Raw genomic sequence first — 14,774 nt, 5'->3', positions numbered from 1 at the left:
TTCCGACCGGGTTTTCCTTCCGGTACGGTTTATTTACGGTTTTTTTTTTTTTTTTTTGTTTCTCAGCGCTTCACACATAAATCCAATCTTGTTTCGCCCGACTCAACGGTGTTCCACGGGACCTCGTACCGCGATAGGATAAAAACTGATTTCTATTAATTCTTTACTTTCGTGAAAACCACATTAGTTGTGCGATCGCGATTCGGTTCACCAAAGCCGACCACGGTTAAAGTGAACGGTCGTGTCGAGAGGTACGACTCGGTTGAAACGGGACTGTATCGCGTACCGCGTTCCACGACTCTGCCCCCTTCAATATTCTAATGGAACACGTTTTTTCTATCCCGTGCGATTATTCATTGAACCATCATAAGCGCCATTAAACGTAGTGTTCTGCAGATGAGTAGAAAAAATAAATAAAACGTATACACCGAAAACCACGAACGACTCGATAAGGTTAATCGATCTTCCTAGTTGTTGTTCACATTTTCAATTCATAAGATTTTATCCAAAACGGAAATGTAAATGTAAGAGAACATACAATTTGAGCGGAAGAGGTGATAACGGTCACGTTTTAATTTATATACAAAAAAAAAGTAGCTCAAGATTAATAGATTAAACAAAGTTTAACTTCCGATACGTTTATGCAAAACACCGTTACTCGTTGCGGCAATAACGGGGTAGATTCTTGTGTGCACCGAACGGTATTTTTTTTTTTTTGTTAAATATGTTTATCACATGATGTTACCTACCTCATACGATTACTGATTTCTTCGACCTGAAGGAGAAGAAAAAATTCCGGACACGTCGTCTCTTATAAGTTGGTCAACGATCTGCATGAAAAACGATAAATATAAATTATGTATCAAAGTATATATTTTCGTAAAATCGTTAACGTCGTAGGTATATAATATAATTATAATATTATTTTGAATTATGTCCATGTCAATATTATAATACTTGCTACACTGCTGCTAAAAAATTGCCTATTCAATGCGCCGTGTTAAAAATCATATTTCAACTACGATAACAAAGTTTCTATTCCGGTTTCATGCACCTTTAGACGTTTGTTTTATGTTGAAACACAATAAATATTTAACATGAGTTAGTAGTTTTTTGTAAAAAAATTTTAAATCGAAATCATTACCTGCTGTAGGTCGCTGACGAGCAGTAATATTTGGTAATTATAGAACATAACATAACACATTTTACATTTATAAAAAAATAGAAAATTTTAATGCGGTAGATTATTAAAATCAAAAATCTGAATGTTCCATCAAACATTTTGAAAAAATGTAAAATAGGTCATTTTTTAAACTCTGTAAACGGAAGGGATATCTCTTTACACCCTCCTCCACTTTAATCCCATTTAAGCCCCATGCCTATATCCGTCTTAACTTTCTCGTTCATTTTCAGTACATCGATTTTTATACGAAATTTACTTCAATCCCGAATATTATATCGCTCCTAATATTTATAATATTATGAAGTCTTTCCTTATAGTACGTCAACGGAGGGTCGAGTGATCACAGTGAATAGAACAAACAATCTAAAAGTTTGTTTCCCTGAACATCATGTTTCATGAATTTTGTCAATTTGACAGATTGATTCGGAGAACGCTCGATAATACTGGACGAAAAAGCTTTGTATTACATTTTTCTTGAAGTTCGCCGAAATCGTTCTTTTTTATTTTCAGACTCTGTGTACCTATTTGTTTTACTTTAACCACATTAACGGTGAAAACCACAACACCAATAAGAAAGTACGTCATTACAACATTTACGTTATATATAGGTAGATTTTGAAAACGGTCGTGTACTCAACACTATAAAACCAGCGCCGTGTGTTCCGGAATCGAAAATTATCCGTTCGGCGCATAATTTTATGATAAAATATAATATCATGCACACAAGTCGAATGTTTATATTTGGGTACCCTTTTACAGCATAAGATGTCGTATATCCGTAGCCGTAGGTAGATTGTTTGGGTGTATAATTTATGACCTCGAACTATTTATTATGTAAATATGGCAGATTTATTATTACGACCAAACCATCACCCAAGATACTTCAATGTATACTGCGGGCGTAAAGTTTTGCTGGTTTAAGCAGCTCATGCGCTAACTTATAGTAAATTTCTGAGCAAATAACAAATTTCAAATGAGTCGTATTATTTGTGATATGAAGAGGAGGAAAGTGATTATTTATAAATTTATAAAAACAATCCCCCCAAAACGAAGCGCGTAATGTTTTTTTGCAAAAGAATAAACCAGTTTCGTATGAATTCGCGTATTTCCTGGACGGTCTCAACGAAACACGTGAATGTTAAGCGCTATTCGAAAATAGAACTACAAAAGTAATAGTTCCTGCATCGTTCCTAATTCAAAAAAAAAAAATTGACGTTGAACTACTCTGGATCGTATCATGATCCGTAGATGTTTTTCCATTCCGGTTATGGTTGAACCGGAAAACGGATGTACGGTGGAAGGTATGAACGCTCGTGACTTCGATCACTACTGTTAAATATTACGTATTATTCGAGTGCGTTATTATTGTTACTAATCATTGTTTGTGGTGAATACTGCTTCAAAGGTATACTCATCGAGAGCTCGTCGCAATTCCAAGTCGCACGCGTCACCCGAGCGGAGGCATAGCAAGGACGGTATCTCAGTGGCCAACAAACTAGCGAGGCTGCAACGACAATCGACGGCCATCGACGAGAGCTGCATGCCATCCAGCCTGTTCGGCCGAAGGAGCTCGCAGCCCACGCTGTCCGCGGACCAAGACTTCTCGGACCGCAAGACGCGACGCGACTCGTTGTCGCCCGACTCGGCGCACTACGCTCGGCGCAGGGACTCCAGGGTCAGCGTGAGTACCGTGACAACGTTTGTTCATCTGCATGTCCGCGGGATAGTGATGGTAACCCGAAGTCACGCGTTCGAAGATTTGGCGATCTAGAATGGTCGATCCTAACCTGCCATCTAACCATCTATGTTCGAAAAACGATTCAAATACAGCACGATCATCGAAATATAATCCAGGGCTCGTGCCTCTCTATATACAATTGTGTCGAAGGTCCCATTTCCCCGTCACTCTTTAGATGTGCGGTACATGGTCAGAGCGACTCTCTGAGTTCTGCAGGGCGATCAACAAACTAAAAACATACCATGTAATACGTTCGATCAGTTTAAATACTGTCATAATAATGTTTGCTTACACCTATCACCGCGCACAAACGGATTATATTTTCCAAATGAACAATGTATTGTTCGTTTATTGATTCTTACATTTATTACATTTACGTTAAATCAAAAAAAAAAATAATAATAATAATAAAAATTACTATTTCTTTTACTTTCGACGTAACAAGTGCTTTCAATTTTTTATACGATACTCGAATAGAAGACACCCCTTTCTTTTTTTTTTCCGACCGCATTTCCAATCGTATTCAGGGCGCGCACACATTATACCGTTTTCCGTTCACCACGTGAAACTGACACGTTTATAAATTGATCGAGTTTAATCGTCGTTATACGTCCCTGCAGAGCGGTCTATCGCCGGATAGACAGGGCCGTGACGTTTCGCCGGGCAGGCAAAGGCGCCGTCGGAATTACAGACGCCAGAGTACCACGATGGGTGGCTACAACGTGCGTAGCTGCCAATCGTCCAGATCGCCCGAGTCGTCGTCGTCGTGCTCATCCCGCGAACCGTCGCCGGCCGGAAGGGCTGTGGCGCCCGCGACCTCTCATCGCACGCCGATCATCCGAAGACAATCCACCACCGAAGAGATATTGATCGCCAGAGGCTTCCGGAGACAAGTAAGTGGAGATATTGCGAGAACACCTGTAATGATGTTTTGAGATTCTGTTGCTCTCGTATTTTGATGAGGGGGTCGAATTAACCCAACATGCGAAACGTTATACAAAAGTTTTATTTACCCATTTCTCTCTCTTTCTATTATCCTTAAATATTTTTAACAGGATTATACGACCGATATAATACATAATATACTATAAGCTGAAAACTCTTACCCTTAGATCCGTTTGCAAGCCGTCTACGTTTTACGTTCCCTATGATATCAATTACCACTCGTTTCATCCGATCTATCGTTAGTGCATTGTATGAGAATTGAATTATTTATACTCGTTGCGTTTTAACACTTTGACATTAAAAATTGTGGTTTAATTTTTTTTACATATTTAATTTTTCTCTATGTTTCGCTTCGTTCAATTTTATCGACTGTTTATTCATTTTCTATGTTAATGATCATTTTTTTTTTTTAATATAATTGATTGAAAATTGGGCACAGATTACTTTTAGGGTAATAATAATAATAATATGATATACTATTGAAATAATTTAGAAAGAAATGTCAACGTTTTCGAGTACAATATTGTGTTTTAGAAAATGTGCATTGAATTCAAACAACCCGCTCGGCTCAATGTCATACTTCGAAACCAATTATTTATTGTTTGTGGGATAAAATTGTTTTATAGAACACGATAGCAAGGAGTAAAACCAAACGTGTGCCCTTTGATCTCCGTGTCATAATACTTTTCAAGTATATATACATTTTTCATTTTTGTACGTTTCCAATGATTAGCATTACGTTTTCGTCGTGATTAATTAGGCGAACAAAAACCGATCGAAAGTTACTCATTACACCATGTCAGGGTGTTATTACCCTGCATTTGAAACAAATAATTGATAATTAAACGTGTTTATCGTTTGTTTTTCAGTCAACCACCGAAGAAATGATACGGTGCAGGAACTTCCGCCGGCTGTCTTCCCAGTCGGACGAATGTTACCGCACGAGAGGCCGTCGAGATTCCAGTACCCAAATCATAGACGGCACGTTGGCCACCATGGCCGTGGAGACGAGCAGCACACTGTTCGATTCCAGCACGCAAACAGGTAAGACCATTTTTATCGTTATTATTTTCTTTAACATCGCGATGCAATGTCGGACTCGACACGGTTGTTTCCCGCGAGTAGAACGCGATGATGACTCCGCTCGGTGGTAGTGTGTGGCTGAGAGTGGATCGAGAGGACCACCGTCCTCGGCGAAGAAACAACCACTCCCCCTCCCTTAAAACCAAATGTTCCGAATACTTGTTTCGACGTAATCGTTTCGAAACGAGTTTACCCTACCTACTGTTATTTCTATCATTACACGCACCAAGCTAATGGTCCCAGTTGCCAAAGCTCCCATAAAAAAATTAAATAGAAAAAAAAAATTAATAATTAACGATGGGTTTAATTTGTGAAACACACTCGTTAGAAACGACTTGGGAAGCAGAATTGTACAACGATAGTGTATCTGTATTACCGAGTATATGGTTATCGAGTTTAATCGAATTTGCATTTAAGCTGCGCGAAACAATTGACCGTACAGCGCCGTTCGTGTCGCGGGATGCTATACAAATATAATCGTCAATTGAATTTTAAACGAATTTCATCTCGACAATTAGGTCAACGAAGGTTTAAATTTTAAACGCGTTTCGCGCAAGACTGGAATAGAATACGCGTCGGAGGTTTGTAATATATTATTCCACTTATAACGACCGCAATGAAATACATTAAAACCGTAGAAGAGTCACGATCATTATCAATGTTTAAGTGAAATGTAATTAGTATACATTTTTTAATAATTATATTAATTAACAACAGTTTTATTTCCGGTAAAAATCTATCTGATACCATAATCAATAATTATTTTACGTGATATCTCATATATGAAATGCGTTATATTTTATTTATTTTTATTAATATTTAATCGTGAAAAATTGAACGAAATACATTTTATACAAGCGAAATTATCATAAAAATGTAATTAAGACTAACGACATTTTAAAATATGAATAAATTAAATAATGTTTATACAAGTGACTACCGGAAAATTAATTGTTTACACAGTTATTGCAGTTGACACTACATTACACGTCTTATACATATATAAATATAAATTCGAAAAATAAAAGATTTTTATTTAAATCTTAAAATACCATTGTTAATTTTTGTAATTTTATCGATGTTCATTAGTCGCGGTTTGAGATGTGTTAACACGAACATTTGAACGCCAGTATACGAATCTTAACAAAAAAAAAAAACCTGTGGGTATATTTATTGCGTTTCATTTTTATAATCATTACATTCCTTTTCAAATGGAAATTTGAACATCATTTTTCGTGAAATGTAACTCATAAATCGAACGGAACTCGGAACAGAGATCGTGCTTAGGTATTCCTGAGCAGTACATTTAAAACTTGTTTTCCAGACATATTACCTAAGTTGCGAAGAGAAAGTTTTGTATTATAAATTATGCTAACGTGTTCATATTAAAGTCTATATATATATATATACGCGTAAATATATATAAATATTTAAAAGAATGATTCGCTGGAAAAGTACGCATTTATACATTTTTTTTTTTTTTTGCGCATGCATGTGTTCCACTATGCAACGTTATTACTTTTGCAACTCCTTTATCAATATCATCGTTGTGGATATCTAACATTGAATACATTTTTATATACAATTATGTATATATAAACAATTTTTATTTTTGTTTAACTAATCGAACTTTATGTGTTACGGTTCGGCGGTATAGTTGGTCGCGGTGCGAAAACAACGAAACCCGCAAACATTTTCAGAACAGTGCAAATTTTATAATAACACGATATTACATTGTTTCAGTTTTTTATTATAATATTATGATATAACATTATCACTCCGGCTTAGGAGAAGCGACACGAGAATACAATACAGAGGTTATATTTATTCACTCGATATCCTCAGTAACTCGAATACAATAGTAGATATTTCGAAATTCATGGTTTCGAAACGACATTTGTAACTTCATAACGGATAAAACTAATACATTATGAAAGAAATAAACAATCGATAATAGTTTGGAAAAATATTTATTAAATTAAATTAACATTATTCATTATATAACAATAAAAACAATCTTCATATGTAAATATTTTATGTCTATTAACCATATATAACATTGTACAATAAAAAAAATAAAAAATAATCTTTTATTATGAAATAAATAATATTTAATTTTTAGTCCAAAAATCTATGATGTCTACACCACAATTTCCTATGTCAAGTCGATTGATCCACTAAAATTACTAAAAACATTATTTCATAACAAAAAAACGTAAAACTAAGTATCTAATAACGCTAAGGGGAAAAATCTAAGATAGAAGATTCTTTTATTTCTATAAAAAATAGAACGCATTACAATGAAAAAATTATTTTTCATTCATTTGAGATTAAAAAGAAATTTATACGTATTTTATTTACATTTTAACTATAAAGGATTGCGATTTATAGGTGAAATTATTATTTAGGTTACGATCATTTTCGGAAGGATGAGTTTAGATCCCACAGACTCTTAGGATAAGACTCTTAGGACTCTCGGATAAGTGCTTGCTTTGTATACACGTATTGAGTGTACACGGAGATTCAGGTGGACGCATTACTTGTATATTAGGGCCGCCGGCAGGCACAAATCGAACCGATGTGGTCGGTACGATGAGATGATCGAAAACCATAAATATTTGCACTATATATATATATATATATCGTTTATATAAACACACTGTGTGGGTTTGCGCAGTTACCTATACATAGTGTTGTATATTTATATAGGGTTCCAGTTTGACTTATAATCACTGCGATCCAGCTATCTGACAAACACGTGCCGGTATACCTCCAGCAATTTCCAATAAATACGTTCATATCAAGTGTGTTGTATATTTACTCTCGGCGAGATCCAATCTGTAGCGAAACATAAACTTAATGTAATATATCCATACTAGAGAATATAATATAGAAAAAGAATACCGACTTGATATTAACAATACAAGTTACAGAATAATATAATGCAAATGTTTACGACGACATAATGAAAAAATAGTTTAATCTTTTGCAATTTTGTCGACGAATTAATGAATATTTTTTATAATACTATAGACACCAGATAATTTAGATCGGCTGTCGTATTGTACAGAATAATATCGCGATCGCAAATGCCTTTTCACGGAAGATCAATTCCACAAATTTAAATTTGTCAAACATTGTTGGAAATGTCTTAAACATTCTGAACAATTTTCAATCTGTTCTTTGTAACTTACGGTTATATAGCCGCGTTTGGGTACTGATCGAAAACTCACGACCGGAATCGGTTATACGAGGAAAACTGTCTACCGAATTTCTCGACGGGACACGTGTACGGAAATAATCTGTATAAGTATTTGTGATCTCGCGACGCGGGCGAACATAATCCGAAACGCGCTATCGACAGCCAAAAGACCGTTTAAACATTTCCTTTGTACCATTCCGGTTGATAACATCACTGCTAACTGCCGTCACGAAGCCGACGATTTCAAAGCCGATGGATTTCAAGGACCTAGCCACACGTGTACATTTGCCTCAATGATAACGCATCAGATTTCGAGTGCCTACCCGAAACGGCGATCGGTTTGAATAGCGTTGTAAGAAAAGAAAAAAACGGAATGCACGCGATGCGCGGCATATACGAACGAAACCCCGTTCTCTCTCTCCAGCGGGCGTGTTAAACGCGTATACCGTTAAAGCGATTTTACGATCAGACTGCTCAGAATTTTACAACCGCGACCGGTCGACTAATGAAAATAAAAACCACCCGTACCCCGTCGTTCGCACTCTCCGTCATCGCACGTTTCTTGTACGGTGGCGCGTGCGTTTTTAATCCGTTTAAGTGGTATCGAAAAATCGCGACAATCGTCGTAAAAACCGCTGCCGCCGCGTGCACACGTTATTCGTGCTACGCACGCATAAGCGCTGGGACCATAATCAAAGTATTCGGAGGGCCGCGCCGTGGACGGGCCGCTACGACGAAATTAATTACCGAATACTTAATGTCCGTCGGCATTTCGGTCGACCCGTGCACTCGGTACACAGACCTTAGAACTCGTCCGCGGGCTGTATGCAAAACATCGGATCCGAAACCGGCCCCGGACCCTGTCCGCACGCTGTACCCAAAACATATCCGAAACAAACTCACTCGAGGCTACTACGCATTCACGTTCCATTCTTAATCTCGACTTTCAACTACGTTCGTTTACCTTAGCACCGACCGAAACGTTTGAACACAACGCAGTTAGTAAAATAAACCTAACCTTGAAATAAACATTAGAAGCACACTCCCGACGTATTGTGATCGATACGTATAATATGGAATATTCTCAGGGGTAAAAAATAAGAAGATTACTTACGAAACGCATTGACTGTACACTTATAGACACGTAAAAAATATCTAATGGTTTTTCTGAGCTTTATCTACATCGATTTTTGTATCGTACTAAAGCGATTGAGATGAAAACGAACATTGATAAGTTTAACATTTTTAAATCATGGATATCTTAAATAAATAATTTTTTTTTTTTTGTAAGTAATTTTATCCGTTAAAAGTCGCCGAAACGATAACGATACGACGTACGACGCGTTCTGTTGCGTTTATGTAAAACGTATAATGTGTGCGGTGGCCGAACGCGAAACGAACCGGACGGATATCGCGTTCGCGTGGTCCTTAACGTTATCACGCGGACACGTGTATCTCACGTAAATCACACGTGAAACTCAGGAGGTATACCAGGCTAATCAGGCGCGGATCCAGAATAATTATTAAGTGGGATGGATCATTTTATATTTTGGACATTATTATAAGTATTACCGTTTACCATAAATATTCCTTAACATCGTAAAGAAATTAAAAAATTCTAAAAGTTTTTTAAAAAAAAATAGGTTAGATTCCGTTTCCTCGCGAGAACTGTTTTAAAAAACTAATGTACACGATATCGGTGGAACGATCTCCACGTACCTATATCGAAATTGGAGACAATTTTTTTTCGTTACACGTACGTAAAGAATTTAAATATTTCACCTATACATTTTAACATCGATACATGTATAATCCACTGCATTGTTGTTACTGATATAATACCATTCTCGAAAGAATAGTTTTTATTCAACCGGTACACGATTGTAAAACGAATGAAAAAAAAAAAAAAAATTATTATCCTATGCAATACAATAGAATTTATATAATTGCATTGCTTTAGAGTTTTTTTAATTTAATTATTTACACAATTACATGCATTTTAATATAATAAAATTTTTTTCTAAAAATCATTGCCTATAGAGACTTTAAATGCAACTTAATCGGATTTATTCCATTCACTCGCCAAAGTTAAAAGAACAATTTTTTTGTTTTATATATTTATAAAAAATATTAAAATGTCTTATTGTATAATTGCTATTCAAAGCTTGTTAATATGTAGATAGTTAATAATTACGTTTAATTTAAATTTAACTGCAATTATGTTGCACGCATGTAACTTATCACTTAACTACCATTGAAACACAACATATTTTTTATTTTATGAAATAGATTAATTACTGATATCATAATCCTCGACCTTACAGTCAAAAGTCATACATATATAGTAATCTTTGAGTTACATAATATTTTTTAATACATTTTGATCTACATTATATAGCAACTGAAACACTATATAATTGTATGGTAGACGGTAAATATATTTTCAAGAACTTACTCTTACAACCGTATTCTTTCACTAACGTCTGGGTTTGGCAAAACATAGCATTATATTATGTTATTGATTTTGACATTCTACTGACAGTAGTCAGAATTTCATTATAAATAAATGTGACTGAAAAGGTAAAAGGTGAAAAATGAATTCTAAATACACTGTTCAAAAGTCCAATTTCTTTCGGATTTTTTCCTTTTTATTTTCGTCAAATATTTCTTTGCCTTTTCTCAGCCCATTAAGAAAGTAAAAATATAAGCATGAATGAATGCAATGACATCGATGGATAACATTTATTTTTAAATTTATAACTTGGCTGGTAAAAATTTAATAAAAGTTTCCGTTATACAAATGTAATGTAATAAGGAAAGCACGAACTGATAATACATATCGACTGCTGTTGAGCGGAAATGCTTTCAAAAGCAACATTATTTTATGTTTTTATTGAGTAAATTATTTTTATACGTGTGTAAACGTGTGTTTATTACATACAATGCATATTAACTTTGATTATACACGACAGAAATTGTTGATAATCCGATTTGCGTAGGTAACAATATTGCCTTGTCATAAATATATAAAATCATATGTAATAATGGGTTGCGTTATGAATTTGAATTTTTTAAACGATAATGTGCACATTGCTAACTATATAAAGCGCGTCGCACAGTTATCTTGAGTTTAAAATTAATTCAATGATAATGCTAAATCGATCAATTTTTTACTCCATTAGAGCGTTAGGATTTACCGTACAGTAGTCGTTTATTTAATAATCATTTATTGTGCAGTCGATTTGTTTGGATGCCGTCGTGGCATACACATTATTAATGAGTGAATAATAAGCCTGTCGGAAAGAAGTCGATTAAAATTTCAACCGGGCTCTGAAAAAAAAAAAAATAAATTATTGCGGAAGTTTTCTTAGTGTTTTGTTTGTTTCCATTCGGTTCCGAAAAAATCAAACTAACCCACTTAATAAATACATCGAGATCATCGACAATTTTTAATGGTATGAAGCCCACGAATATTTAAACTGCCATAGTTGGAAGATAAATGAGAACCATTATTCTATAATAGTGAAAGTGTTGTGGTGCATTTTTTATTTCATGTTTTTCCATAATGGACATGTTGTGTAATTGCTATAAGCGAAATAATCCAAACTTTTCAACTTCAGATAGTATAACGTTTGATATATAATAAATACGCGTTTAATCATCCGTGGAAAAAATATTCTTTCGTGACGATAAAATTATTATGTTGTAATACAACACGACGAATAATATTATTTTTATTTATATTATTATTTGCATTTATGAATCAAGACATTTTTTTTAAGATTTACAAACTTAAGTCACTAAAATATAAGTCATATATCAATATGTTGATGTATTGCTATTTATTCATTATCCAAAATAATAATACGTAACGCTTCGTTTGCCGAACAAAGCACAATGCTTTTTTTTGTTTAAAAAAATACTTTTTTAATATTAATTCCCCTCCGTAGAGTGGAAGTAGATAATTCGAGTGCATCTGCTCTTTTTCCACTTTTACAATATTTTAAATTTTGCAGCATGATTCATTTCAGGCGTAGCGCATACATTTCCTAATGTTTGAAGAATTACGTTGTTTACTTTTCATGAAATTGAAAATGAAAATGAAAATGAAACAGTTCACAAAACATTTCGTTGACATTCCTACATTATTGCAGCCTAAGTATCTGACCATGTACATTCTCCATGTGTCGTTTTTATAAAATCGAATATATATCACCTATTCTACATCGAACAACCTTTAGTTATTGGAATACTTTTTTTCTTAAATTTCCAAATGATTTCACGCGGGAATATTGACTATTCTGAACTCGGGGAACATGAATCTATCATAGAAAACAATTTAAGTTAAATCGGACAGTATCGGATCACGAAAATTACAAAAATAAAATCTCAACATCTGTACTATAATATGTATTAATTTTATTTATATAAAGAAAAAATTCGTCAATTTTAATTTTGTTTCTTTCTTCCAATTGTCTTAATGTTACGTGTAGTTCAGTTCGAAATCTTACTTGTTACGTTGTTATCGTCCGTGTCGATGCAATAACAAATTATAATGAAACGAAATAACTTACTGAAAGAGTAAGTACTTTCAAATCAACAGCTTTCTTATGCAGCTTAATGTCAAAACGATAACTATGCGTATCTCATCGTTCTTAATACTATTCGACACCGGTCGTATGCCATGAGATTTTAATTGCAATTAAAATCGCATTAGTACGACGCGATGAACATTTCGGGACCGTAAGAACGCGCGTTCTGTAAAAGATATCGAATCATTATTCTACCTTGTGTACAATTTTTATTTTTGAACTTTGACTAGAATTGATCTCATCGCATGACGCGTGGTGGGGTCCTGAACCGGGAAAAATATGCCCCCTACCCGCTCGCCAGGTACACATACGGTCGTCCGCACTGCATTACGCGCGAGCCTTAGTTGAGCGACAAAACACGCAATAAGCCGATTAGACCTGGTGCGAAATATGTGCGCGTGCACGGAGGTGGTCGCGGGACAGCGTTTTAACGTCGTTTTAAGAACTAATCCGATGAGGGATCGTGTGATGCTCGAGGGAGTGACCGGACGGTTCTCTTGGCCGTGTGGTGCAGTGCAACACGTCACACGTGCGTAACCCTCCCCCGGTCCGGGGTTGAGGGTCATGGACCGACAACCGAAACGTGGACAGGACTCGGGATCGAGGGGCGGTGAACGGCACCGAAAACAACAACAAACGATCCGGTAACCCGGTAACATAGGTGTACGAAAATAATGCCCGGTAATATCTGGACGTACAATGTACTCGCGTGCACACGGACGACTACGTGCGCACGTAATAGGAATGATAATCGCAGATTCCTAATCGGGGAAAGAAAATGTTAAAGAAATAAACAGGGTCAGGACGGACGTTTTTGTTCGGCGGTTTAGCCCGTTCGGAGGACGAGACAACGGTCGGGACGTCGAGAGTTTCATAGTCTCAACGTGATTGCACTTCGCCGATCGTTCGACACGCGACCGCGACGGTCCTCGTCCGTTGGTTTTCAGAGAATAATTCCGTCGACATGGATTATTTGAATAGCAGATTTTCGTGTTCCCGACAGTTTTATTTTTCCGCCGCGCCGGTGACGTTACTAGAAAACGAGCGAATCGGATAAACGTCATCGGGAAAAACGGAACGGTATACGCGTTGTGTTCGTACGCGGTATAAAATTGTCGATATTTTTTTAATTTTTTTTTTTTTTCAACACATTCCTAGATTCGGTTACGTACTGTTGGAGTTTTGACTATTCCGTATTTTATTTTTGGAAATCACTCGTTTTTCCGTCATTTATGCAACACGATTTTCCGAACCTCGATCCTTTTGACCGTATCCGTATACAGAAAAAAACCATCGGTTTTTTTTTTTTTAATCAGGGTAATTCAACTATGTCTTTAGAGTTCAAACAACTCGAATAATTCTACAACGAGATTATAAAATGATATTATTTTTGAAAAAATTTCAGACATTTGGACGGTTTCAAATAATAACTGGATTTGCGACGAAATTTTTTTGTATTTTTCTAAAATTTAGAACTTTATCGTTTATAAAGATGAAAATTTTTACTTCTACAATGTTTACTTCAATCTAGAATATATAAATGAATACTAATAGTTTTTCGTTAATAATGTTTTTGATATTATTAAACGTACTCATTTAAAATAATATGATTTAAACCTAAATGTTGTACTTGGATAACTTATAAGGCTCAAATGTTTACCGTACAGACATTAAAAGTAACATGTTCATAGTTAAAAGACAAGATGATACAAAGCTTACATCTAAATCAATAATATGAAAGTTCAAATGGCTAGAGCAACAGTTGGAAACTTGATTCGTTCTAAAGGTACGCGTGGAATCGAAATGAATTCGATCAGCAAAACCCAAACCCATTGCTAGACGTAGCATAGTAAATGAGGGGTGGGTGGATTCTATTAAATGTAAATTAATGATAAATTTCAATTATTATTATTGTTGATATTACAATGATTATATTGCATTCGTATCATTCATGTTTCACATGATTTCTATGCTTTTAGTTATGTAATACCTACAATTTCGAGATCTTCCGGGGGGGGGGGGGGGGGGGGA

At 35.3% G+C, this 14,774-nt stretch overlaps 2 protein-coding genes across 3 annotated transcripts in view; both read left to right on the top strand.

The window, feature by feature from the left end:
• The window catches only part of LOC112686014, an 11,584-nt gene extending 11,354 nt beyond the window's left edge, over positions 1–230 (top strand). The window contains exon 3 of the mRNA XM_025558114.1: positions 188–230. Within this exon, the coding sequence (XP_025413899.1) occupies positions 188–230 (43 nt within the window). The remainder of the gene's footprint in view (positions 1–187) is intronic.
• Positions 231–2,588: 2,358 nt separating this feature from the next.
• Positions 2,589–14,774, top strand: part of LOC112686169 — a gene marked incomplete at its 5' end in the record, with an annotated part of 142,106 nt that continues 129,920 nt past the window's right edge. For both annotated transcript variants that reach the window (XM_025558364.1, XM_025558363.1), the window contains 3 exon segments: positions 2,589–2,864; positions 3,542–3,814; positions 4,736–4,910. In XM_025558364.1, coding sequence (XP_025414149.1) covers positions 2,589–2,864; positions 3,542–3,814; positions 4,736–4,910 — 724 coding nt within the window.

This window comes from Sipha flava, unplaced genomic scaffold, assembly GCF_003268045.1.
Source record: "Sipha flava isolate LNK unplaced genomic scaffold, YSA_version1 2_pilon_pilon, whole genome shotgun sequence".
Classification (NCBI taxonomy): Eukaryota; Metazoa; Arthropoda; class Insecta; order Hemiptera; family Aphididae; genus Sipha; species Sipha flava.
Note: the sequence above shows the minus strand (reverse complement) of the source record. Positions and strands in the feature narration are given on the sequence as shown.